This window comes from Pararge aegeria, chromosome Z, assembly GCF_905163445.1.
Source record: "Pararge aegeria chromosome Z, ilParAegt1.1, whole genome shotgun sequence".
In the NCBI taxonomy this organism is placed as follows: Eukaryota; Metazoa; Arthropoda; class Insecta; order Lepidoptera; family Nymphalidae; genus Pararge; species Pararge aegeria.
In genome coordinates, this window is record NC_053208.1 from 25,850,062 (window position 1) to 25,871,967 (window position 21,906).

At 36.0% G+C, this 21,906-nt stretch overlaps 1 protein-coding gene across 1 annotated transcript; it reads left to right on the plus strand.

Annotated features, from left to right (window-relative positions):
- Window positions 1–153: 153 nt before the first annotated feature.
- Window positions 154–21,569, plus strand: LOC120636672 (serine/threonine-protein kinase tricornered). The gene is made up of 7 exons (XM_039908238.1): window positions 154–486; window positions 8,828–8,908; window positions 12,344–12,989; window positions 13,706–14,029; window positions 19,094–19,258; window positions 20,144–20,307; window positions 21,404–21,569. Exons 3-7 carry the CDS (start codon window positions 12,367–12,369, stop codon window positions 21,517–21,519), a joined length of 1,392 nt encoding a protein of 463 aa, XP_039764172.1. The 5' UTR covers window positions 154–486; window positions 8,828–8,908; window positions 12,344–12,366; the 3' UTR covers window positions 21,520–21,569.
- Window positions 21,570–21,906: the final 337 nt, after the last annotated feature.

The following is a 21,906-nucleotide window of genomic DNA, read 5'->3' on the forward strand; positions in this document are numbered from 1 at the left end:
GGGTAAGTAATTCAATCTTTGACTTTAAAATATTTAGATCTGTGATTTTGGTCAAATTTGTTGGCAGCACTGTAAATGATAAATGTCAATTTTGTCATGCAGAAATTGACAATGATTTCTTAGAGCGTCTGTGGCTTGCAAATGCAATAATTCTCATTGTCCGCTTGTGGCTTGACTTGACAATTTCTTTGTGCTTACTGAGGTCGCTCATTGTAAATTCCCGTTACTTCACTTTCGTAAATCATATAACAAAGGCTTCGAATTAATAGAGACGGTGAAGCACGACTTTTGGCGAAGTCTATGTCGGGATCCGTCTACGTTCAGCGCGGAGTGCAGTGACACAGATCTCTATTTGTGATCATATTTTATTGATTATATTTTATTAACGTTGTTGTGCAACACTTTGTTTTTATGCTGTTCATTTATTAGAACATCGGTTAACTGGTGAGCTAGCGGGGACATTTTCGTGCAGAGGGCTCAAACAAGGTAAGTGTTTTGCGAAGTTAAATCTTTCAACATTGACGTGTACTGAGAATACAATCAGTAGGTAATTGATAAGTAATTCAGGCATCTATAAATATCTCCCCATCAGGAAGGCAGAGTCTACTCTCCAGGTAAACCAATGTGATAGAATGGAACAGTGACTATTTTTGGCTGTGATTCACTCATTTATTAGCACTGTTGTTAATGCACTCTAAACTATGCCACAGCACTATCAGTTCCAAATACATAGTTCATTACTTGGTATGTAGTTATTCGTATGAACAGCGGTTGTTTACAATATTTACTGTATTTCTGTTTCATTGTTGAACTAAACTTTTATGCTTGTCTTATTTCTACCTATCACAGGACAGAAGTCTAAAGTAAAATCAGTTTAGTTTTTTGTATAGTGTTAAAAATTCTAATTCAAAAATGATTTATTCATATAGACCTTATTAAAGGCTTGTTCATACATTTAACATGTTACACTAATTAAAAAATGGTGATAACTGCATTTGTTAACTTAAAAGTAAAGCTAGGAGGGTTCCAAACGCGCCCTAGTCTAAGAAGAGACCACAAAAAACTTAGCCAGGTTTTTTTTTGTTGTCACCATCTCACAGCCTAGTTAATGTTGAGCTATGAAGTTAGAGCAATTCATACCAAAGCTTTTTATCATACATGTAATCCTTAATATTATAATAGGAGTTTTCTATAAGCTTACATTTTATATAAATTTTGAACTTATTGAGAGACATCTCAAGGATATCATCTGAAAATTTGATATTTAAAAATATACAATTGCCCTTAAATGAATTACTAATTTTATGCAGCCTAGTACACTGCACTACAATTTTATTTTTAATATTGTTTCAGTCCACTTTCTTTTCAAAATTTGTTATATTTTTATGAACATAAATTAAATTTTTAAATATGTATTGATTATGCACCATCATAATTTTAGCTGCTTTAAATTTATCTCTTATAAAATGGATCCATTTTATATGTTGCTCAAACAGCCCTCTTCTGCAGAATAGAATCAATATCAGCAGCATTACCCCATAACAATATGCTGTAGGACATAGTGCTGTGAAAGTAACTAAAATACACAAGCCTGGCATTTTCCACTATGATGCACAGTTAAGTCTGTTTGATAAATTATTTATATGTATAAGTTTAGCATCTAATGTTATACCTAGAAATATTGTTGTATCCACCTGATCCAATTCCTCATTATTAAGTTCTACAATGGTTTTTACTTGTTGAACATTAGGTGTTGTACATCCACGCTCCTTATGTCCCTTCTAAACAAATCAAGATGATAAAATTTAAAAATCTGTGCTTAGGTTAAGTTACTTTATTGTTTCTTATTTAACAATAACCAATGTATATAATAACTTATACAGTGCAAAACAAATAACCAATGTTTTCAAAAGATAGAAAAGACAGTCTATACCAGAATCAACAGTAAACCTTTATTTTTACCATTATTGACTCCATGGTGCTATTTTTGTATAAAATTATCAAACAGAGCTTTGTTTGTGTTAAAATTGTACTAAGGCTGAATTGTTCATTAAGCAACAGGAGCTTATTTAGCAGATAATTTTGGAGACAGGTGATAGCTCAGTCAGGAGACAGGAGTTGAACTTTTTCGTGGGGGGGGGTGAGTTTGAATCCCATAACTTTTCTTAGTTAAGTGCGTTTGAAGCAATTAAAATATCACTTGCTGCAACGGTAAATGAAAACATTGTGAGGAAACCTGCATACCTGAGATTTCTCCAAAGGGCTGGAAGTCCACCAATCTCCACTTAACCAGCATGGTGGACTACAGCCTTAACCACTTCAAATTGTGGGAGGAGACCTGTGCCCTGTATTGAGAAGTTAAAGATTGTTGTTTATCTAAGTGGAAGCACACTAAAATTATTGAATCACTATAATCAATAGGTAATTTCTGAATAGCTAATAAAATATTCTGTAAAATTCTAATGGAATACTTAAAGTGGGACTTAGATATTACTGTTAATAGTAAATAGAATGTATGATTGTTGGAATATAGGTTTACATTTCTTTAAGATGATATCATTATCATCTTAAAGAAATGTAGGCATCATTCATATGATGCCTACAAAATTTATTGGAAAGGAGCTGGAGCTGGCTAATGTTAGAAGTATCATACAAAATGTGTTGTATGAATTCATCTATCATTCGGCCTTCAACTGAAAAAACCTAATCTTATGGCTGGCATAGCTATATTCAAAGTCAAGTTGTGCTGTTGTGAGTCTGATGTGACCGGCCTTCTAAATCAGATTTTCGAATTTCGAAATTTTGCACCCTAGTCAGGTTAGGTGATAAATATAATAATTACTTTCAGCAGCTGAAGTGTTGTAGTCTGACCATACATATTATACAAATGCCAGCAACTCGTCAACTGGCAACAAGGCCTATTGATCTAAAGTAATTCTTTCTTTAGATAATTGGAAGAATAAACCTTATAAATAGTTTATAAATAGTACTTATCAAATCAACCCATTAACGACCCACTGCAGAACACAGGTCCATTCCCACAATGAGAAGGGACTAAGGCCATAGCCCAACACGCCGACCCAGTGCAAATTGGTGAGCTCCACACACCTTGGAGAACTTTATGTAGAACTGTCAGGAAAGCAGGTTTCCTTACGATGTTTTCCTTCACCATTGAAGAAAGTGATATTAATTACCTAATACTTAACAAGTTAGAGATATAACTTAGATAAGTTAGAGGTGAGTGATGGCATTCTAACTCCACCGCCCCTGAAAGAGCAGCTCTTACCCTGCGCTATCACTGATTCTTAAATTTATCCTATTACATATAATTTTTTTTGTATATATAGCAAGTACAATGGAAAGCTCACCTAAATAATAATTGGCTTGAAGCCAATTCAGTGTAAGAATAACCATTATATAGTCATAAAATAGTTTTTCACACTGCTGCATGTGCGCATTGTCATCAGCTAATCTCTTAACTAAAATCCATCAATTGTGATGACATAGCAATATTGATTAAATCTTGGCCTGTAACTTTCCTGTATGCTTTGATGACAATCTTAAGCTATTCATTCTGGCCATTATAAATAAAACCTAAAAAAAAAAGAATGTAAATGAAACTTGTAACACTAAGGCGTAGGGTTGTTTTACCTAATCTCATCTAGCCACGATAAGTATAGAACTATAATAGTACCAATGCAGGTTAGGTTTAACCTCAAAACTGCATTGATTCTAAGCGCTATAATATTCTGACACTTCTATGAGAGTGAAGGCCAACCAAGTACAACAGGCCCAGGAAAAGAAAAGAAGAAGAGAGAGGAGGCCTGTGACCACAAGTTATTAATTAATCAGCCTGAAAATAATTAGGAGTCCTTGAAAAATCATCATAAACTTATAACTTAAAGTTATCACTTTGATACCTATATCTATATCTGAGGCAGGGAACCATATATGTACTATCAGGGATGAAGAGAATTTTACTTATTAGACTAGAATTTATTTGACTTAGTATTCAGACAATGTCTACTAGTTTAATGGTGCATCAATTGCTAAACACACAGCCTTTATTAAGTGAAGGTAGTGTTTTAAAAAAAAAATTAAGTCTGACTTTGACTTTCAATGAAATCCTTTTTTGTTGTGTTTGCGTCTATGCTCATATTATAATGGTCCTGTGATCTCAACTCTAGTCATTAGCATGTTCAACTTCAGTTCACGTGATCTTGTTTAATTCCCAGGCCAGCATGGAAATCGTTAGGTATTGGGTTCTTCTGTTATCAAATTCTCAGTGCTAGTGTACCAATAAGGCTATGCAAAAAGTTAAACCCTTTCTAAGAAAATAACTTTATCCCGCATAAATAAATAAATAATAAAAGCGTAAGCGTAGCTCATGTTATGGGTACTTAGATGGCTGATGAATATTTTTATATATAATATACATAAATACTTATAATATTCAGATAAACACCCAGACACTAAAAATCATTCATGTTATTATATCCCTTAAATATATTATATCCTTATTTTATCCCCTTTGTGTGTGGAACTTTTATGAAATCTTAAACATTTATTTTACCATTTTAACTGACAACTTGGATACAAATTTTCATCAATATAACTGGAAAAGTAAAGAACATTCACACAACATTTCATTCCCTGTTGGCATATTTGACTTATTTAGTCTGGAACAATAACAGATGTACTATTACAATGTCGTATGTAACACAGAAGGTTTTTTAGATCCGTCAGTAAATTTTTATTAAATTACAATTTTTTCTAATAAATTGTAATAACTGATGGAATTAAAAATAAAATTAAAAACATGAATACAAAAATATGTGAAAAGGTCAAAATAGGATTATGAAATCATAATTCTGCCCGCCTTAGTCCAGACTAGAAGGATCAGACTTTCAAATATGTCCATTTATATCTACTTTTATACTTGCCTTATTACGTAAACAATCTAATTACTTTTTAGCGTGAAGTATGTTGTAAAAATATTAGATATTTAAAAGAGTTTTTGTAAAAATATTAGATATTTAAAAGAGTTTTTGTAAAAATATTAGATATTTAAACAAATACATGTTATTAGTTTTAATCAATTTTTAACATACTCTACAGTAAATAGTAACGAACACGTTATTTACATAATCGGACTAGCAAGAAAAAAATGTCTATAGCTATGCCGGTATAGTAGGTAGGGAATAACTATATCACTTTCCATTTCCTCTGCTACTCCGAGGTCACACAATATTCACTTGTCCGCGTCAGGTAGCGTGACGGCAACGACGTCTTGCTGGCCTCAAGCTCAAAAAACAACACTGAACCCAACGCGCACTGGACCGTGTGCGGACGTTGGCCGATCGAGGCCTTCTGTGGCCTAGTAACTACAGTCTAGCCTAGTAGGATCAAATTCAAACCACAGAAATGGTAGCTCAAGACGAAAAAACTTCATCTTTTAACTCATGAAACATGACCATTAATAAGGTAAAAAGCGTTTATATAACTTGTGTTAACTTTACGACCTTCTTATGGTCAATCTGTTGATAGCAACATTTTTTATAAAAAAATATTAAGTAAACATTTCATTCATCTTAATCGGTCTTTATTTTAGTAATTATAACATCAATAGCGACCAGTGGCGTGCACAGGAATTTGGACCAGGGTAAGCATTAAGAATTAAAATGGCGTAAAATAGCAAAATCCTCATCCGTTGCCAGTTATATGAAACTTTTATGTTGTATGGTAGGCAGCGCTTTTGTGCATGCATGAAGTGCACGCCACTGATAGCGACATAAAACTTACCGGATACGAAATGATTCTATTTTGATTCGCAATTTCACACCAAGCCAACAAACAAAAGCAAGTAAGGTCGGAACCGAAACCTGTCGCACTGTATTTTATGAGAGGATTTATATGCCTACATAAAATGGGCTAGGAACAGCGCGGCGTCATCTCAGATCTCGTTGACCTAAGTCTATAGGGCAAAAGTAGGTGATAGTGAACATTGCGGGCGTATTAAAATGTTAAATTTAAAATGGATAAGATTCAGATTCAGATTCTGCACCATAAATTATTTGCACTGTTTAAGAAAGGTTTAACTATACACCTTAAATATATATTAACTTCCCAAAAAATAAAGTTTTGGTAATTTTACCTTTGTACCGAATAGGCTCCAAAATAATGGGAACGATTTTAACTATTTCTTCTCTAAAAGAAAGCTAAACCATTATGGAGTAACTCAGGCTATAATTTATTGTCAAAATAAATGGAGATCCTTAAGAAAATAGCAATAATTTAAACTAATAACTAGGCGTGCGCTACATGATGAAAGTACTCATTTTTGCAAAAAACACCGTCAGGGAATATATATAGATCGCTGGAAGAAACAAAAGTGGGTTACATTAGTATCGCAGTAATAATTCTTGTTCAAATTAATAGTTTTATCATCAAAAGTATTAAAAAAAAGTACTTTTTAATTAATTCCTTCATTCTATTTTCCTATATTCATTAATTTAACTTGAAGCTATCGCGAGTTTAAAAAATTAAAGACTACACCTGTACAAAACAGTTCTTTTTAGAGATAGTTATTTTTAAAAACTATAGCTGATATATCTGTAGAACTACACCTAAATTGAATGTCACACATCTCCAAAATAAATAGCTTTAAAAACTTGGCCCCAAGTTCGATACCCGGCCTGCACTTCTAAATGGACAACAGACAAAGTGCACTTTTTCAGCAAGTAAACTTGGAGAAATAGTTTCGCTTAGAACTAGTTAGTTTTTTGAAGCTTACTTTTGTCGTGTATGCATCATGGCTAATATCCCTACTTCCTTTCAAACTGCAGAGCAGTATGTCGCGCAGGTGTAGACTAATTGAGAGATGGCGTGATAATTTTATCACTGGAACGTGACGAAATCGATAATTGTCTATTCTAGCAGGCCTGAGTCCCTCCCACCTTCGTACCTATGTATAATGTATGTATCTGTACTAATATTATAAAGAGGTAAACGTTGTGAGTTTGTGTGTGAGAGTGTGTTAGTCTGTGGGTTGTTTTGGGTAATATCTGGATCTTATGTACCGATTAATTCTGTTACAGAAAGCCACATTTTTTGCGAATCTCATAAGCAACATATGTTAGCAAATCTGCCTTTGTATGTACATTTGGTTAAAGATAATAAGGTATCTTCGTTCAGACTTGTCGAAATTTATTTAAATCTGACGGTCGGTATAAGTTGGAGTAGAAATTCAAAATGACAAGAACCCAGATCAAAAAGGAAGGATCATTTAAAATGGCGGCAAAAATAGAGGCACAGAGGAGTACAGACAGAAGTGTGAAGGGATGATTGAAGAAGTTATCTATCTCTTTGTAGTTAATTAACGGTGTGATATAAGTTCAGAGAGATGGATGTTTGAGTTTATAATGTGCCATGTTGTAATTAGAGATACTATATACGATATGAATACGGGGTTTCTTTCACATATTAACCCGTAAAACGAAAAGACTTTTTTGTAGTAGTCGTATTTGCAAAGTAAGTCTGCGAAATAACGGTGGAACGTAAACGTTCCTTACGAACGCTGCCTTAAGTGAGATGCATGATCGAGTTCCAGAGTAGACTAAGAAAAATGAGTGTTCTAGATGTTGATAACTCCAACAAAATTGTCATATATACGTCAAACTTTTTTACTTAGCTTAAAAAAAAAAACGAATACTTAGATCATGTTTATTGGTCATATTATCATCAAAAATTATGAATTCTTATCAAAATAAGTAAACTTGTGGTCACAAGTGTTTAGAATAAAAAACTTATTCCTTTTACAGCATTTAATTTGGGCGAATGGTAAAAGAGATAATACGACATAAGTTATATGTTGGTTTATATCGTCGGATGGAATTTTTGAAAGAAGTTATATTTTTGGACCAAATAATAAAATTAGATCTAATATAGTATACAGAGAAGTTTCGAACAATTAGGTACAATAAACATGAATTAAATCATAATCATTTCATTCACTCATTTGAAACCCGACTTTATAGCCCAGTTGGCGTGCAAATACATTGCAAATAAATCCTAGCACTCAGTACTAAACCGAATCACACTTATAATTTCATCACGAGTAGAAATGCTTACCGCCCAACAAAGTGTGCACGGGTCAGCGTCTAAGGATTCGAAATAACGGCCTCATGATAAGCTTATTTGATATTTTAAAGAATACTTACTACCAAAAAAAATTACTTTTATTTTTACAAAGGGACACTTTTTGAACCAAGAAGAATACTTCGCAAGTTGTACTTATAACATCATCCATAACCTATTACAGTCCACTGTTGAACTAAAGGCCTCCCCAAACGAGAGTATTTCTATATATTCTCCTCAGGAGAGTGTGCGTGATCTCAGTAGATTGTAGTAGTTGCACAGGACGCTGCTGCCCGATCTCTTTTATATTCTCTTAGTTGCCGAGACGTGACAGTCGTGGTGACAAATTTATTCAGATTTTTTGTAACCAGCCGGCGCGGCGCGTTATAATAGGTAACGGAAAACAAGAGATTATAAAATGAATCTGGGCACACTGTTAGCCCTCTATGAAAACGTTGATTGATTCTCTCCATTATCGTGGCATGTTCTTAATGCGTCCCCTTGGTTGATAGAATCTTGGAGGTATCCATGTCGATTCATACGTCGGTTCTCGGCTTTATCGGTCAAGAGGACATGGCGTCTCGACTATATACCACTGGGTATTCCGCGGCTGAGTCATTTCGTTACTTGGTAAACTCGTTCGTTCTACACATGCGTGCTATTGTAATAACCGTTATTTCTTTGTCTGCAGAGTGAGCCGTGTCTTGGGGTAAAAGCAACCCGGGCACTACGGTGGCCCCAGACACCCCGGCGCCAGCGCCCCAGCCCCCGGGTAAGTTACTAGAAACAGACTTATAACATTTATTTTTCAAACATCCAAGCAAAATCCGATGAAAATATTTTTTTTAAACACTGCAATGTGATTAAAGCTTTAAATTATGATATGACGTGTAACAGAATTACGAAATAATATTGAAGGATGCATAAGTACCTATATTAAATAAGGAATCAACCTGTAGAAACATTACATCAAAATAAGTATATTTATTTTTCCATACAAAAGGAATTTAAAACATTCTAAGTGTTCACTCGTTACCACCCTATTGAAGATAAAAGACGCATAAAGTACGCGGCGCGTACCTAAAAACGTGATAGGAGTCATTTGATTTATGATTTAATTTTGCATGTGATGTTGGGGCTGTATCTGATTTCTTTGGACGTACTCCTGAAGGCAGTGGTTTACTCAAAAACTTTTAGGTTTTCGGTTTCACCGATAAGTCTCAGAGACAGTACATAATGTACCTTTAAAGCCTGTGAAGTATTATTTCGGTTTTCATTTATACGGTGTATATCATCTTTAAAAGAACAGTTTTTTAATTTGGCCATTTAATAAAAGTCTCAAAATGAATTATTTACACGTATTAGAAAATAAATAAGTGTCAATATCGCCTAAGAACTGGCTAAGAAAAAATATGATAGACGCACAAGCGTGTAAACAGGTCACCGCCCAACAAATAATCTTGATGATGGGCTTAAAAAGAAAATAAACAGTGATAATATTAAAAATAAACTTATTCAAATTAACAAATATCATATTTCCTTACTATGTCTCAATATGAGTAGACGGTTTGGACGCTCGGTTAAACTTGAGTGGTTTTTGTGGTGCTATTATATCAAAATACTAGTTGACCCGCGCAACGTCGTCTGCTTCAAATCGGTTATGACAGGTTTTAATATCTTAAAAAACCTAGAAACTAATTGCAGCGCCACCTACCAATCCCAGTTTCATTTCCAAACTACATATATAATTCGCGGCCGCGATTTTTAACTTTTGATTCCTCAGATAATATGAAAATGGAAAATGATTTTTGACGTGAGAGTATCGGTTCCGATTGTCCTCGTACCGAAAAACGTCAAATCCAATCGACGGATTACCGAAAACGACCTCCGTACGATCTTGGTTACTGCTAATATTCATTACTACCGCTACTATTAGCTTAGTAACTACACACGAGATGTCTGAGATATAATCTACCTACGCGAGTATTGTGTAGATGTAACAGGTGAAGTCACAGTCATAAACGCTAAGTGCCGAGCCAGTTGCGTTTGTTTGCTCGCGCTCATTGGACGGACAGACCAGCAACCCGTCCGCCACAAGGCCATGATATCATTGTTTTGGGCTAGTTAATTTCAAACAATGCGTTGTTGCTTAATCATATCCAAACAACATTTCGTTAATTGATCCATATAAATAAATTAAAAAGCTTCTGTCTGAGATTTCTAAATAACGCTTTATATGAGCGACTAGCTGATGCCCGAGACATTGTCTTCGTTTGTTTTTGTTTTTAAAGAATCCCGTAGGAACCGTTTATCAGGGAAATGTGTGACATTTAATTTGGGTGTAGTTTAGGTGTACTCTTATAATCTCCTAAAATTTTTTATTTTAAACTCGCGATAGCTTCTAAATTAAATGTTCGATTGGAATAGTTTAAAGTGTATTTTATGGCTATATAAATACCTTTGATGATAAAACTATTTATTTGAATAATAATTAATACTGCGATACTAAAGTAACACACTTTTGTTTCTACCGGTGATTTAATTAAATATTAGAACACTAAAGTGGTTTTGTGACTTAACAGCTGTGATAGTTAGATATATTGACTCGGAAATTTTTGTGTAGGTAATAATGAGTACTTTAATCATCTAATGCATATTTTTGTATGCAGCATCAATAGTTTTCTGAGCGCAAGCCAATTTATTATTATTATAAGCAGAATTTTGCTACTACGGGTTTTTAATGCAATTTAATAAGGATTTCTAATATAAAAAAAATAATAGCCTATTTTAGTTTGTCACAGTGTGACAAACTTTAGCTTTACTAAAACATCTTTTCTTTTTTAGTATTGGTGTATATATGCCATATAATATGGAAGGATTAAGGTTAATTTTCAATAATCTGTGTGCTGTAACTAATATTCTCTTTACAAAACAATAAAAGAATTCATTCATTCAAGTAAATGAAATTTTCTTGTGCATTTGTGTCAATGTACTTAATTAAAAGTATGTATTTAGTGTGAGAAAGCAACTATAAATATATTAAATCTTGATTGAATACTTCATTTTTTCCTAATACAAAAATATATATAAATTATTTATTAAAAAAATTTTGAAATCAATTTCACTTGCACTTTGTATTTATGTGTAACAACAAAGGTAGCATTGTTTGGTTTAAGACAGTCGATTTTGAATAGTTGATGTGATAATAGTTTTCTTAATACAAAAAAACGGAAATAATTCTATCTTGAACCAATTTCCAAATATATATTACCCTTACACCACCCAGGAATAATGCAAGAGCGAAATGCCGATTGTGAAATCAACGTCTCCTGAGGCCTAATAGATTTGTCTGGCCTGGTAGCTCAGCTTCACTGTACTTACTACTTTTTTATGTCGGTTAAATAATATAAGTATCTCCGATTTTAATACCCAACCATCTAAGAGAGCAATTTGTCAACGTTGTATTAATTCAGACAACGATGCTTGTTCGTCATAATTAAGGTTATTGATTTTATGTATAAATAGCTTTGCTTCGCTTCAGCGCTCGCAAATTATGGAAATAGCCCAGTTTCATATTGAAAACATCTACCGTTGATCATTAAAAGGTATTTTTAAAGGTCCTTTTTATTGAACTAAGCAAGTGTAATATCGTCCACAGCGTTACTCAATAAACCGGTGTAATCAAGCACAAAAATGTGTTTCGAATGAAACTGGTATATCCTGAGATTACTTTTCCTATCATACAAAATCTTTAACTTTATAATACAACAAAACGCAACCGATTGTATAAACAGCAAATATTAACGACTATGTATATTAACTATACCTATGTGGTAACAATGATTAACAGTAAACCATTCATTATTGGTAATGATTGAGAGTGACTTGTCGTTGCCCTTTGAGCAGATACGGCCTCCTTCGTCTACAATGATTTATCAGATGTTTACTTTGTATTAAAAAGAAAGAAGAAGAATTATTGCAATTGATTATTTATTGAAATTCATTAAAAAGGATAGCAGATATAATAATAGATGGCTCTCTGCTGTGGAGGCTCTTCTAATAGTCGTCCAAGTTTTGTAATATAATTTTAACTAGGGATTTATTATGTGATTTAAATTAAATAAATAATAATAAACGATATAGAAGTCGATATAGCTCGAATTAGGTCATTAGTAGAGCGTATGCTGACTCCGGTCGTTTGTTGCAGATGTGGTTGCAGGGGTGCTGGAGATGACGGGCGCGGACAACATGCGCTTTAGCGGCCACACCCTCGACAAGGCCACCAAGGCCAAGATGACGCTGGAGAACTTCTACACCAACCTCATCACGCAACACCTCGAGCGCCAGCAGCGGTTGCACAAGCTGGAGGAGTCGCTCAAGGATGAAGCGTTGACGGAGGCCCAGCGCACGGAAAAGCGCCAGCTGCACGCTCAGAAAGAAACAGAGTTTCTGCGGCTCAAACGCTCGCGGCTCGGCGTCGAGGACTTCGAGCCGCTTAAAGTCATAGGGCGCGGCGCCTTTGGGGAGGTGCGCCTCGTGCAGAAGAAGGACACGGGCCACGTTTACGCCATGAAGATCTTGCGCAAGGCCGACATGCTCGAAAAAGAGCAAGTGGCCCACGTACGTGCGGAGCGGGACGTGCTCGTGGAGGCTGACCACCAGTGGGTTGTCAAGATGTACTACAGCTTCCAGGATCCCATGAACCTGTACCTCATCATGGAGTTCCTGCCCGGCGGCGACATGATGACGCTGCTTATGAAGAAAGACACGCTCAGCGAGGAGTGCGCGCAGTTCTACGTGGCAGAGACTGCGCTGGCCATCGACAGCATCCACCGGCTGGGCTTCATACACAGGTGAGTGCGGAATCGCGTGCTAACCCCCGTAGGGTTTCTGGTTGACATCTTTATAAAGGGATGGGCCGAGTAGACACCTAGCAAAACTACTGATGGGCCTTAAATAACATACGCCCCGGGCCTATAATGCTCTGCGTTTAGGATGCTGTCGAGGCTGCCGTGCTTACATACAAAATACTTTTTGTCTTACTACGTAGAAATGGGTCAGGGTTTTTCCTACAGCGCAGAGCTTCCAGCATCCTAAAGGTAAAGGCCACGAAACCCGGCTGTAAACCATGCCTACTGCGCCTCTGTGTGCTGGTAACTATTGGGTGGTTATAACTACTGTAACTGTATTAACCGTGTTATTAAACATACTAAGCTAGTAATTAAGGAAAAAATTTTACTAACATACTAACGTCTGCAATAAATGTTCATAAGTGAAGCTAATCATGCAGATTCCATCATCGAAGCTGGTCGTGATCGTTTCATTTGGCAAAAGAACACTTTATCGCGGTAACTATTTTTATACTATTTTACCTGAGATCTAGACAGATTTATTGTAATGCAAAGAGTAATCAGTGGCATCTTAAAATATGACCGGATTTTAGAAAGATAGATGTAATTTAACTCTTCCAACACAGGTCGGTTGGCATTACTTACGTTCTGCCAAGGACTTACTGTAGTAAATGTTTAGTAGCCGCTGTATTTGTTCACAAGAGTATGGTACTCCACAGAGACATCAAGCCCGACAACCTGCTGCTGGACGCACGTGGCCACATTAAGCTAAGCGACTTCGGGCTCTGCACGGGGCTCAAGAAGAGCCATCGCACGGACTTCTACCGCGACCTGTCGCGCGCCACGCCCTCTGACTTCAACTTTTTCTCCGTGTCCACGTCTTCTTCGGCGCTGGACTCGAAGCGGCGTGCTGAGTCGTGGAAGCGCAATCGGCGCGCGCTCGCTTACTCTACCGTGGGCACGCCCGACTACATCGCGCCAGAGGTCTTCCTGCAGACCGGATACGGACCACAGGCTGACTGGTGGAGCCTTGGAGTCATAATGTGAGTCTTTCATTACACGAACAACACACAAATGCATCGACAACATCATCAACATATTATAACCCCACTGTAGGGCACCTACAATTGGGACCACGCTGACCCAGTGTGGATTACTGGACTGCACACGCATTTGAGATCATTATGGAGAACTCTCAGGCATGCAAATTTCCTCACGATTTTATTCCTCATCGTCGAAGCAAGTACTAATATTATAAATGTGAATGTAAGTTTGTTTGTTACGCTTTCACGTTAAAACTACTTAACCGATCCTCATGAAACTTTGTACACATATTCTTGGAAGTGGTAGAAGTAATATAGGATACTTTTTATCTCGACATAAAACTCGGTTCCTTTGGGAGAGGGGATGAGAGTTTGACGATTTTACACTATAACTCCGACAAATTATAACCGATTTAAATAATTATTTTTGTACTATAGAGGTTATAATATGTGTTTAATTTTGCCCAAACTGTGGTTGGAGATAAAGGACAGAACTCCTCAGCGGACAGCAGCAATCCCCTCATTTAAGGCTTAGCGATACTGAATACATGAAAATTTTTAGATCTACACCTAAATTTAATGCCACATCAAAAAACAAAATCAAACGCACATTGAAGTCGCGGGCAACAGCTAGTAACTTATAAAAGTTAAAGGTGCGTGCTGGGTTCGAACTCAGCCACCCGAAATTGAAGCCGAGTCCTAACCACTAGGCTATCGTTTCAATAACCACTTTCGCTAGCGATTCTATAAATTGCTAATGGCGCTTTTAATACCTAAACTTAAGATCCTTAGATTGCCGACGCGAACTTTTCATTAAGCCTCCGAAATCTGTCTTTCCGTCCATTCGTGTGTCTGTCCGGCTGGTCATGTGCGGATTGGTAGACTTCGCACGCCTTTGAGCATTTCAGATAACTCTGGGACAAGCAGGTTTCCTCACGATATTGCAGCAATTTTGTTACATGTATTATTACTGATCCGCATACAATATGTTTATACATATTGTATTATCTACCATACACCTGTAGCGCATTCGTTTAACGCCTTTACGGCGAAAAACTTTAAGTACTTATTTATATGTTTTGTTTTTTTTTTGCTATGCACAATTAATCAATGTTCATTTATTAATTTATTTAATGCGATTTTTTTAAAGCTATTTTGAATTATTTTGTTGGTTGCGAATCTGTTCGGGAAAATTAATCATTGCCTCTTGCATCATTGTTATGTTTTATGTTTTTTGCATTGCCGTAGTCCCTGCCAAGTTTCCGCATCATTCTAATTAATGTCTCACTGCTGGTCACCGGGTTCTTCCCGAAACACTGAGCCGACGAACACGGGCTTTGTTAAAAAAAAAATTGGCACTTGGTAACGATTTGTATCGTTTCTTATGGGTGAGACGGTTATAGAGCATAGACCCATCACGCTGCTCCTGACACTAACCGGGACCGACGGTTTTACGTGCTCTCCGAGGCACGGAGGCTGACACCGCGAACGTCCTAAACGATAGAAAATACGCAACACCTTGTACAACGTGTAAATCAAAACCGAAATATTTTACAGGCTCTAGAGACATATTATTTACTGTCTCTGAGACTTATCTGTGAAACCGAAACGCTAATAGTTTTTGAGAAAACAGCTACTATAATTCTTACGGAAAAAAAAAAACAGATTAGAATTAGACAACAGCCCTAGAATTACACGCAAAATTAAAATCAAGTGTCACCTTTTGTACATTTAATCTATTATAAAAATATGCGTCGCGTAGCGTAGTTACGAATAAGTAAATAGCGCTTCGAATTCTAGCCATTGCTGATGCAACTTAATTCAGACAATATTAACTTATGTATTCGTTCTATATGTTAAAAGCGAATTAGAATCACTCTTGTAGCGATTGTTCGATAAATCGATTTAATGCGATTATTTGAATTTACACTAGTTGTTTCAAGGCGAATCGTTCGTGTTTGTTTCGTTTTTTTTTTAAATCCTGCGGGAACCATCTTTTTTTAATAATGCTAAAAATTATACGTCTAGAAGAGTCTTTTCAGAGTTTGCCAAGTTTTAACGCAATCTGTTCAGTGATTTAGTCTTAAAAATGGTTACATTCGAATTACCATTGTTGTGATTTATGCAGATGACGCAAAAAAGATTCACTTATTGTCTTAATTAAGACGAAACAATGTAAGTTGATTCCTTGCGTTAAGCACTCACATGCATCGTCATGAGAACCCCGATGTTTAACGGTTCCCGTATTGTTTTAGTTATAGGTGAATTTGAAAATGCTCTTATGTATGAAGAAGTATGGTTAGGGTAAGTCCGGGCTAGTTGGCCATAGTTTTTCGAACGGGCTGTTAAAAAAAAATATTTATTTGAAATTAATCTTTGAACATACAACTATGAAATATGAAATATCAAATAAACAATTTGTAATAAGATTAGATAGTGTTAAGATGGCCATAACATAATCTAGCTTTAGTATTGATTTTTTAGTATTATTTTATGTTTCATAACACCTTATTTCTCTTGAAAATATTTAGAGCACATGTTTTAAAATTAAATGCAATTATCGTGTACCCAAAACGGTCATACCTACTGTGCATTCGAGCCAGTCTTCGATGGTACGTGTTTAATAGTAGTGTTCGTTATATTCCGGATATTGTTTAGCTTAACTTGGTTTTTTTTACCCTATCACGTTATTATTTAATAATTGGACATCGTCACTACTATCAGTTAGTTACCAGGTAGCTTAAACTTTTGTTTACAGATCTAAGAGTGGTTTTATATGAATTTACTTTTTTTCCATCGTTTTCCCGGCATTTTTTATATCAATCTTTTTTCAATTTGTTTTCGATTTTCTTAACATTGAATTCGTAGTCATTACAAAGTTTTTGGCTTGTATTGTTTTGATGTGAGCAATCAATATCTTCTCTTCAAACAAAGTAGATGGCCCATAGTTCCTATTTTACTATTATAACAAAAAGGGTGGTGGTGATAACAAAAAGAACACCCGGCTAAGTTTGTTGTGGGCTTCTTCTTAGACCAGGGCGCGATTGGAACCCTCGTAGCTTTAGTTTTAAGTTTACGATTGTAGTTATCGCCATCACTACTCACTGCTATGTACACATTTTGTATACAATAACGCATCAAAAGTGCCATCTATGTGCCTATTTGAATAAAGAAATATTTGACTTTGACTTTGACTTTATATGTTATTAATATTTTTTCTAATGATTTTCTCGGAGTATAGTAATATTTTTCACAGCACTAATAATGTTTTTATTGATTCTTGTGGGTGTTATTTACTATTTATCTAAAACAAATATGAAAATTAACAATCGTTCAGACGATACATCATTTATGTACCATCGGTATATAATAACCATATGGCCTTCATATACCGACTAAAGATGGCCATCTCTCCTTTTGGAGAGATGACCACACTCAAAATAAAAACAAATAAAAACACGCAACGATTAATTTTTAGAACAAAGTGTTTTTCATATATTTTACAAGAAATACTAAAAATACCTCTCCATTTTAAAAAACAAACATCACAAATACGCTAAATGTGATCCCCTTTAAAAAAAAATGCACTAGACAAAACAATTAAAATGGATTTTACTTACTTTTGCATTTTATTTTAGCCAATATTTTCTCTGTACTTTTGTTCTTACCCACAAAGTGAAGCAGATAAAACAATAACTAGTGACATCTTGATGATTTATTTTTATTTATTAGTGCATTCTATGATTTATTGCGATAGGTCATCTCTTACTTATGGCCATCTACCCCGGAATTACCCTATAAATGAACTGCGAATTAGCGTCGTAAAATTGTATACTTTTTGCAATTCAGTCAGCGGGCGATGCTGTTTGGTCTTTTTTTTTTTGTTTTCTCAGTATAAAAATAAATAGAAACATTTGACAAATCTCAAGATCACGATTGAATGTCCATTAGACTTACGCTGCTCTGCTTTCCATATCATAAATCTTTTGAATTAACTTATAATGTGCGAACTTCATCCTAGCCTACCGATATTTTGTTTTAAAATAACTACTTTTCGATATTAAAAGTTTAATAGCAGATATATTTTTGATGTGTTATTTTTGCTTCTTATATTCGATATGTTATTTTTGCTATGCTTTTATCGACGAATATAATTTGTTTCATTGCTCGCGGCATCCATATGCATTATTTATCTATATATATAAAAGAAAGTTGTGTTTGTTACACCATTTATAACTCAAGAACGGCTGGCCCAATTTTTATGATATTAGATTTTTTGGATTTCTCTTAGACCGGAATAGGATAATAAATATTAAAATATAACATGCATCAAAAAAAAAGCTAGCCGGGACAGCTAGTACATAATATAAACACAATACATATTATACTTAATAGTAATATTAAATGGTAATACATGGTCAAGACCTAGACATAGACAAAAATGAAAAAAAGTTGGAAGAAGCCTGTCTCGCTTGACAAAGCCATGCCCATAATATAATTAGTTAATTGTAAAAAACTTGTATACTATCTGAATAAAGGCTTACATTAAAATTATAATACTAGATGTCGCTGGCGACTTATTCGTATGTTATTCTCTAACCCCTGAACTACTACAAAGTACACTATCAAAAAACATATCAATTGCTCTGTGAAAAACTAAAAAAATATCTTTCCGACGGAAACCATAACTTGTTCCGGGATAAAAAGTCTTTGTTCTATTCCAGACTACAATCTATCAATTTGCTAAATTTCATCCGTTGTGGCGTGTTAGTAAAAATACATTGATACAAACTTTTGCATTTATAATATTAGTTTAAGTATCATCATCATCAACCCAGCCAGCCCACTACAGGGCACGAGTTCACCACGCAGGCCCAGTGCGGATTGGTGGACTCCACACATCTTTGAGAATATTACGGAGAACTCTCATTCATGAAGGTTTCCACACGATGTATTCCTTTAGAAGCAAGTGATATTTGAATTGCTAAAGTATTATATTATATGGTATTTTTAGGTTGAGTTAAAACTGCAGTGGCGCTTGAATCAGAATGATTTGTGTTCCAGGTACGAGATGCTGATCGGGTACCCGCCCTTCTGCTCGGAGTCACCGCAGGAAACGTATCGCAAGGTGATGTCGTGGCGGGAGTCGCTCACCTTCCCGCCCGAGATCCCCATCAGCGAGGAGGCTCGTGAGACCATAATGCGCTTCTGCTCCGAGCCCGACCGCCGGTAACCTTAATCACTCAACTAAACACTTAGTTTTCTGCACTCTTACGCTTACTCTCCTACACTCTTACCATTCTACACTCTGATCATTCTACATTTACCATTTTACACTCTTACTATTCTACACTCTTACCATCTTCTACACTTAACGTTCTATTCTCTACCATTCTACACTCTTACTCTTCTACAGTCTTAGCATTCTACATTTACCACTAGACACTCTTGCTCTTCTATATTCCCACCACTCTATACTTATACTCTTCTACACTCTTACTACGCCCTTATCATGCTGATCTTACTCTCCTACACTCTTACTCCTCTATACAGTAGCGGCTAAACGCTACATCGACTGAAGTTAAAGGTTGATAGAAGCAGGCGACTTACTTTGCGAAATTTCGTGATGTTTTATGAAAATTAAGCTTAATTTGCGCGAAAAGCAGGAGAATCTTAATATTGTTATTTATAATTACTTTAATCCAGATTTTATACACCAGACCAAACAGATCTTCGCCAATGTACCCTCTACGTACATTTTTTGACTTTACAATGAATAATTGTTACTTGAACTGTTAAAGCGTACTTAACAAGTTAAAGCATTGAAATGTGAGCTTTATATCATGAAAATATACTCTTCTACACAATTTTCCACCCTCTCGTGTTTTATACAATATCTATTATACACAATCATTCTGCTACACATATTCTCTTACACAATTAATCTTCTACACATTTGATCTCCTGCACAATGATTCTGCTGTACACTCAATCTCTTACACAATCACTCTCCTGCCCGCTTAGACTCTTCCACACACTTAATTCCTTAATCGTACCTAAGCATTAAACCTGTCGCCAAGCGCCAGTGTGAGTGACGGGGTGGTGTTGTCGCAGGCTGGGGTCGCAACGCGGCATCGAGGACGTGAAGTCGGTGGGTTTCTTCCGCGGCGTGGACTGGGGCCACGTGCGCGAGCGTCCCGCCGCAATCTGCGTCGACGTACGCTCCATCGACGACACCTCCAACTTCGACGACTTCCCCGACGTCAAGCTCGAGATACGTGAGTGCCACTTGCCCTACTTGTCTGTGGTCTCAAAAAATTAAAAAAAAAAAAGCTTAGTGATGAAAACATTCAACTTAAAACTATTACGTGTAGAGAGCGTTTGAAGAAAAGAAACAGTAAGGAGTGTACAGTAAACAATGTAGACATGCAAAGGCGGTCTTATTGCTGCAAGCAATCTCTTTCAGGCAACCTTTGTAGACAGTATTTACAGCAATAAAACGGGATAGTGCCAAAAGTGTTGAGATATATATATATATACATAAATACCAAAATGAATAGAATGTATATTTGAAACAACAAACCTATAAATTTATAAACTACATTATTTTCTGACAGCATAAATACGAAAATGTTCTACAAAACATTACCAGTACAAACAATCCTTACTACAGATAAGTTTTTTCAATTCAGTATGGGATGGGGAAATGCTACAAATACAAATAGAGTATATTGCTCGATAAATAAAAGTAAAGACCAAAATTCAAGAGTTTAGAAATCCTTACACTTTCTGGCAAATGTATTTATGTCAGCAACTTTTGTTAAATATAACCCAAGATCTCTTCGGAAAGGTTACTGGTTCATTAGTAAGTCTAAACGAAGACCGATTAATATTCAATAAATGACCTAGGACAGCCGTATATCTAATAAACTGTAGTGCCATGTGTGTAAAAATCTGTTTCAAAAACAACATCTGTACTACCGTATAAAAAATTTAAGAATATATGGAAAAAGTGGCTATTGAGGAATGTATTTTATCCAATTGATAAATTTCTACAAGTTAAACCTCAGAAGTACATTATTTCATCAATGTTACGTAAATTGAACAAATTTTGTATGTTGTGGTTGCTTGACTGGATATATTGCGATTTTTTATTTTGCTAAGATCTTTTCAACACAAATATATATATATATGTATATATATATATATATATATATATGTATATATATACATTGATACATATCTAATAAAAAAAAACCTGTTAAAACTTAATAACTACTCGTTACAACGTAACGTAACTTTAATTAACTTGTAATAAGGTTTTTTTGTACAAATATATTATGTCGAATAACACAATGCGTGTGCGTGTTTCAGCGTCAGCGCCCATCGCTACTGAGGGCGAGGTTGCGTACAAGGACTGGGTGTTCATCAACTACACGTTCAAGCGCTTCGAGGGCCTCACACAGCGCGGAACGCCCAACAAGAAGTGAGCGTCACTAACGCAGGCGCCGCAGCCGCAGCAACCGCAGCCGGAGGCGCAGCAGCAGCAGCAGCCGCCGCAGCATCAGCAGCAACAACAGCAGCAGCAGCAGCACTACCAGCAACAGCAACAGCAGCAATCTCAGCTGCAGCAGCCGCAGCAGCAGCCGCAAAAGAAGCGGCAAGCGCCGCGGCGGCGACAGGCGCGCGTTGCTGCTCCGCGCAGCACTTGCTGCACGCTGCTGTGACTCCGCTCGCCACTAGGCATGGGTGATATGTTCACACTACACCGCACTGTGCGTTGTTCAGTTCGGCGCTACGTTCCATTTGTATCCGTCTGTGCAAACTAACAACGAATGCGAAATACACCTATGAGTTATAATGTTGAATGCGGCCGC

Coding starts and splice junctions, on each gene's coding strand:
- LOC120636672 (XM_039908238.1), top strand. CDS start 12,367: ATGACGGGCGCGGACAACATGCGCTTTAGCGGCCACACCCTCGACAAG. Junction 12,990..13,705: donor CGGCTGGGCTTCATACACAG/GTGAGTGCGGAA, acceptor GGTACTCCACAG/AGACATCAAGCCCGACAACC. Junction 19,259..20,143: donor TGCTCCGAGCCCGACCGCCG/GTAACCTTAATC, acceptor GTGTTGTCGCAG/GCTGGGGTCGCAACGCGGCA.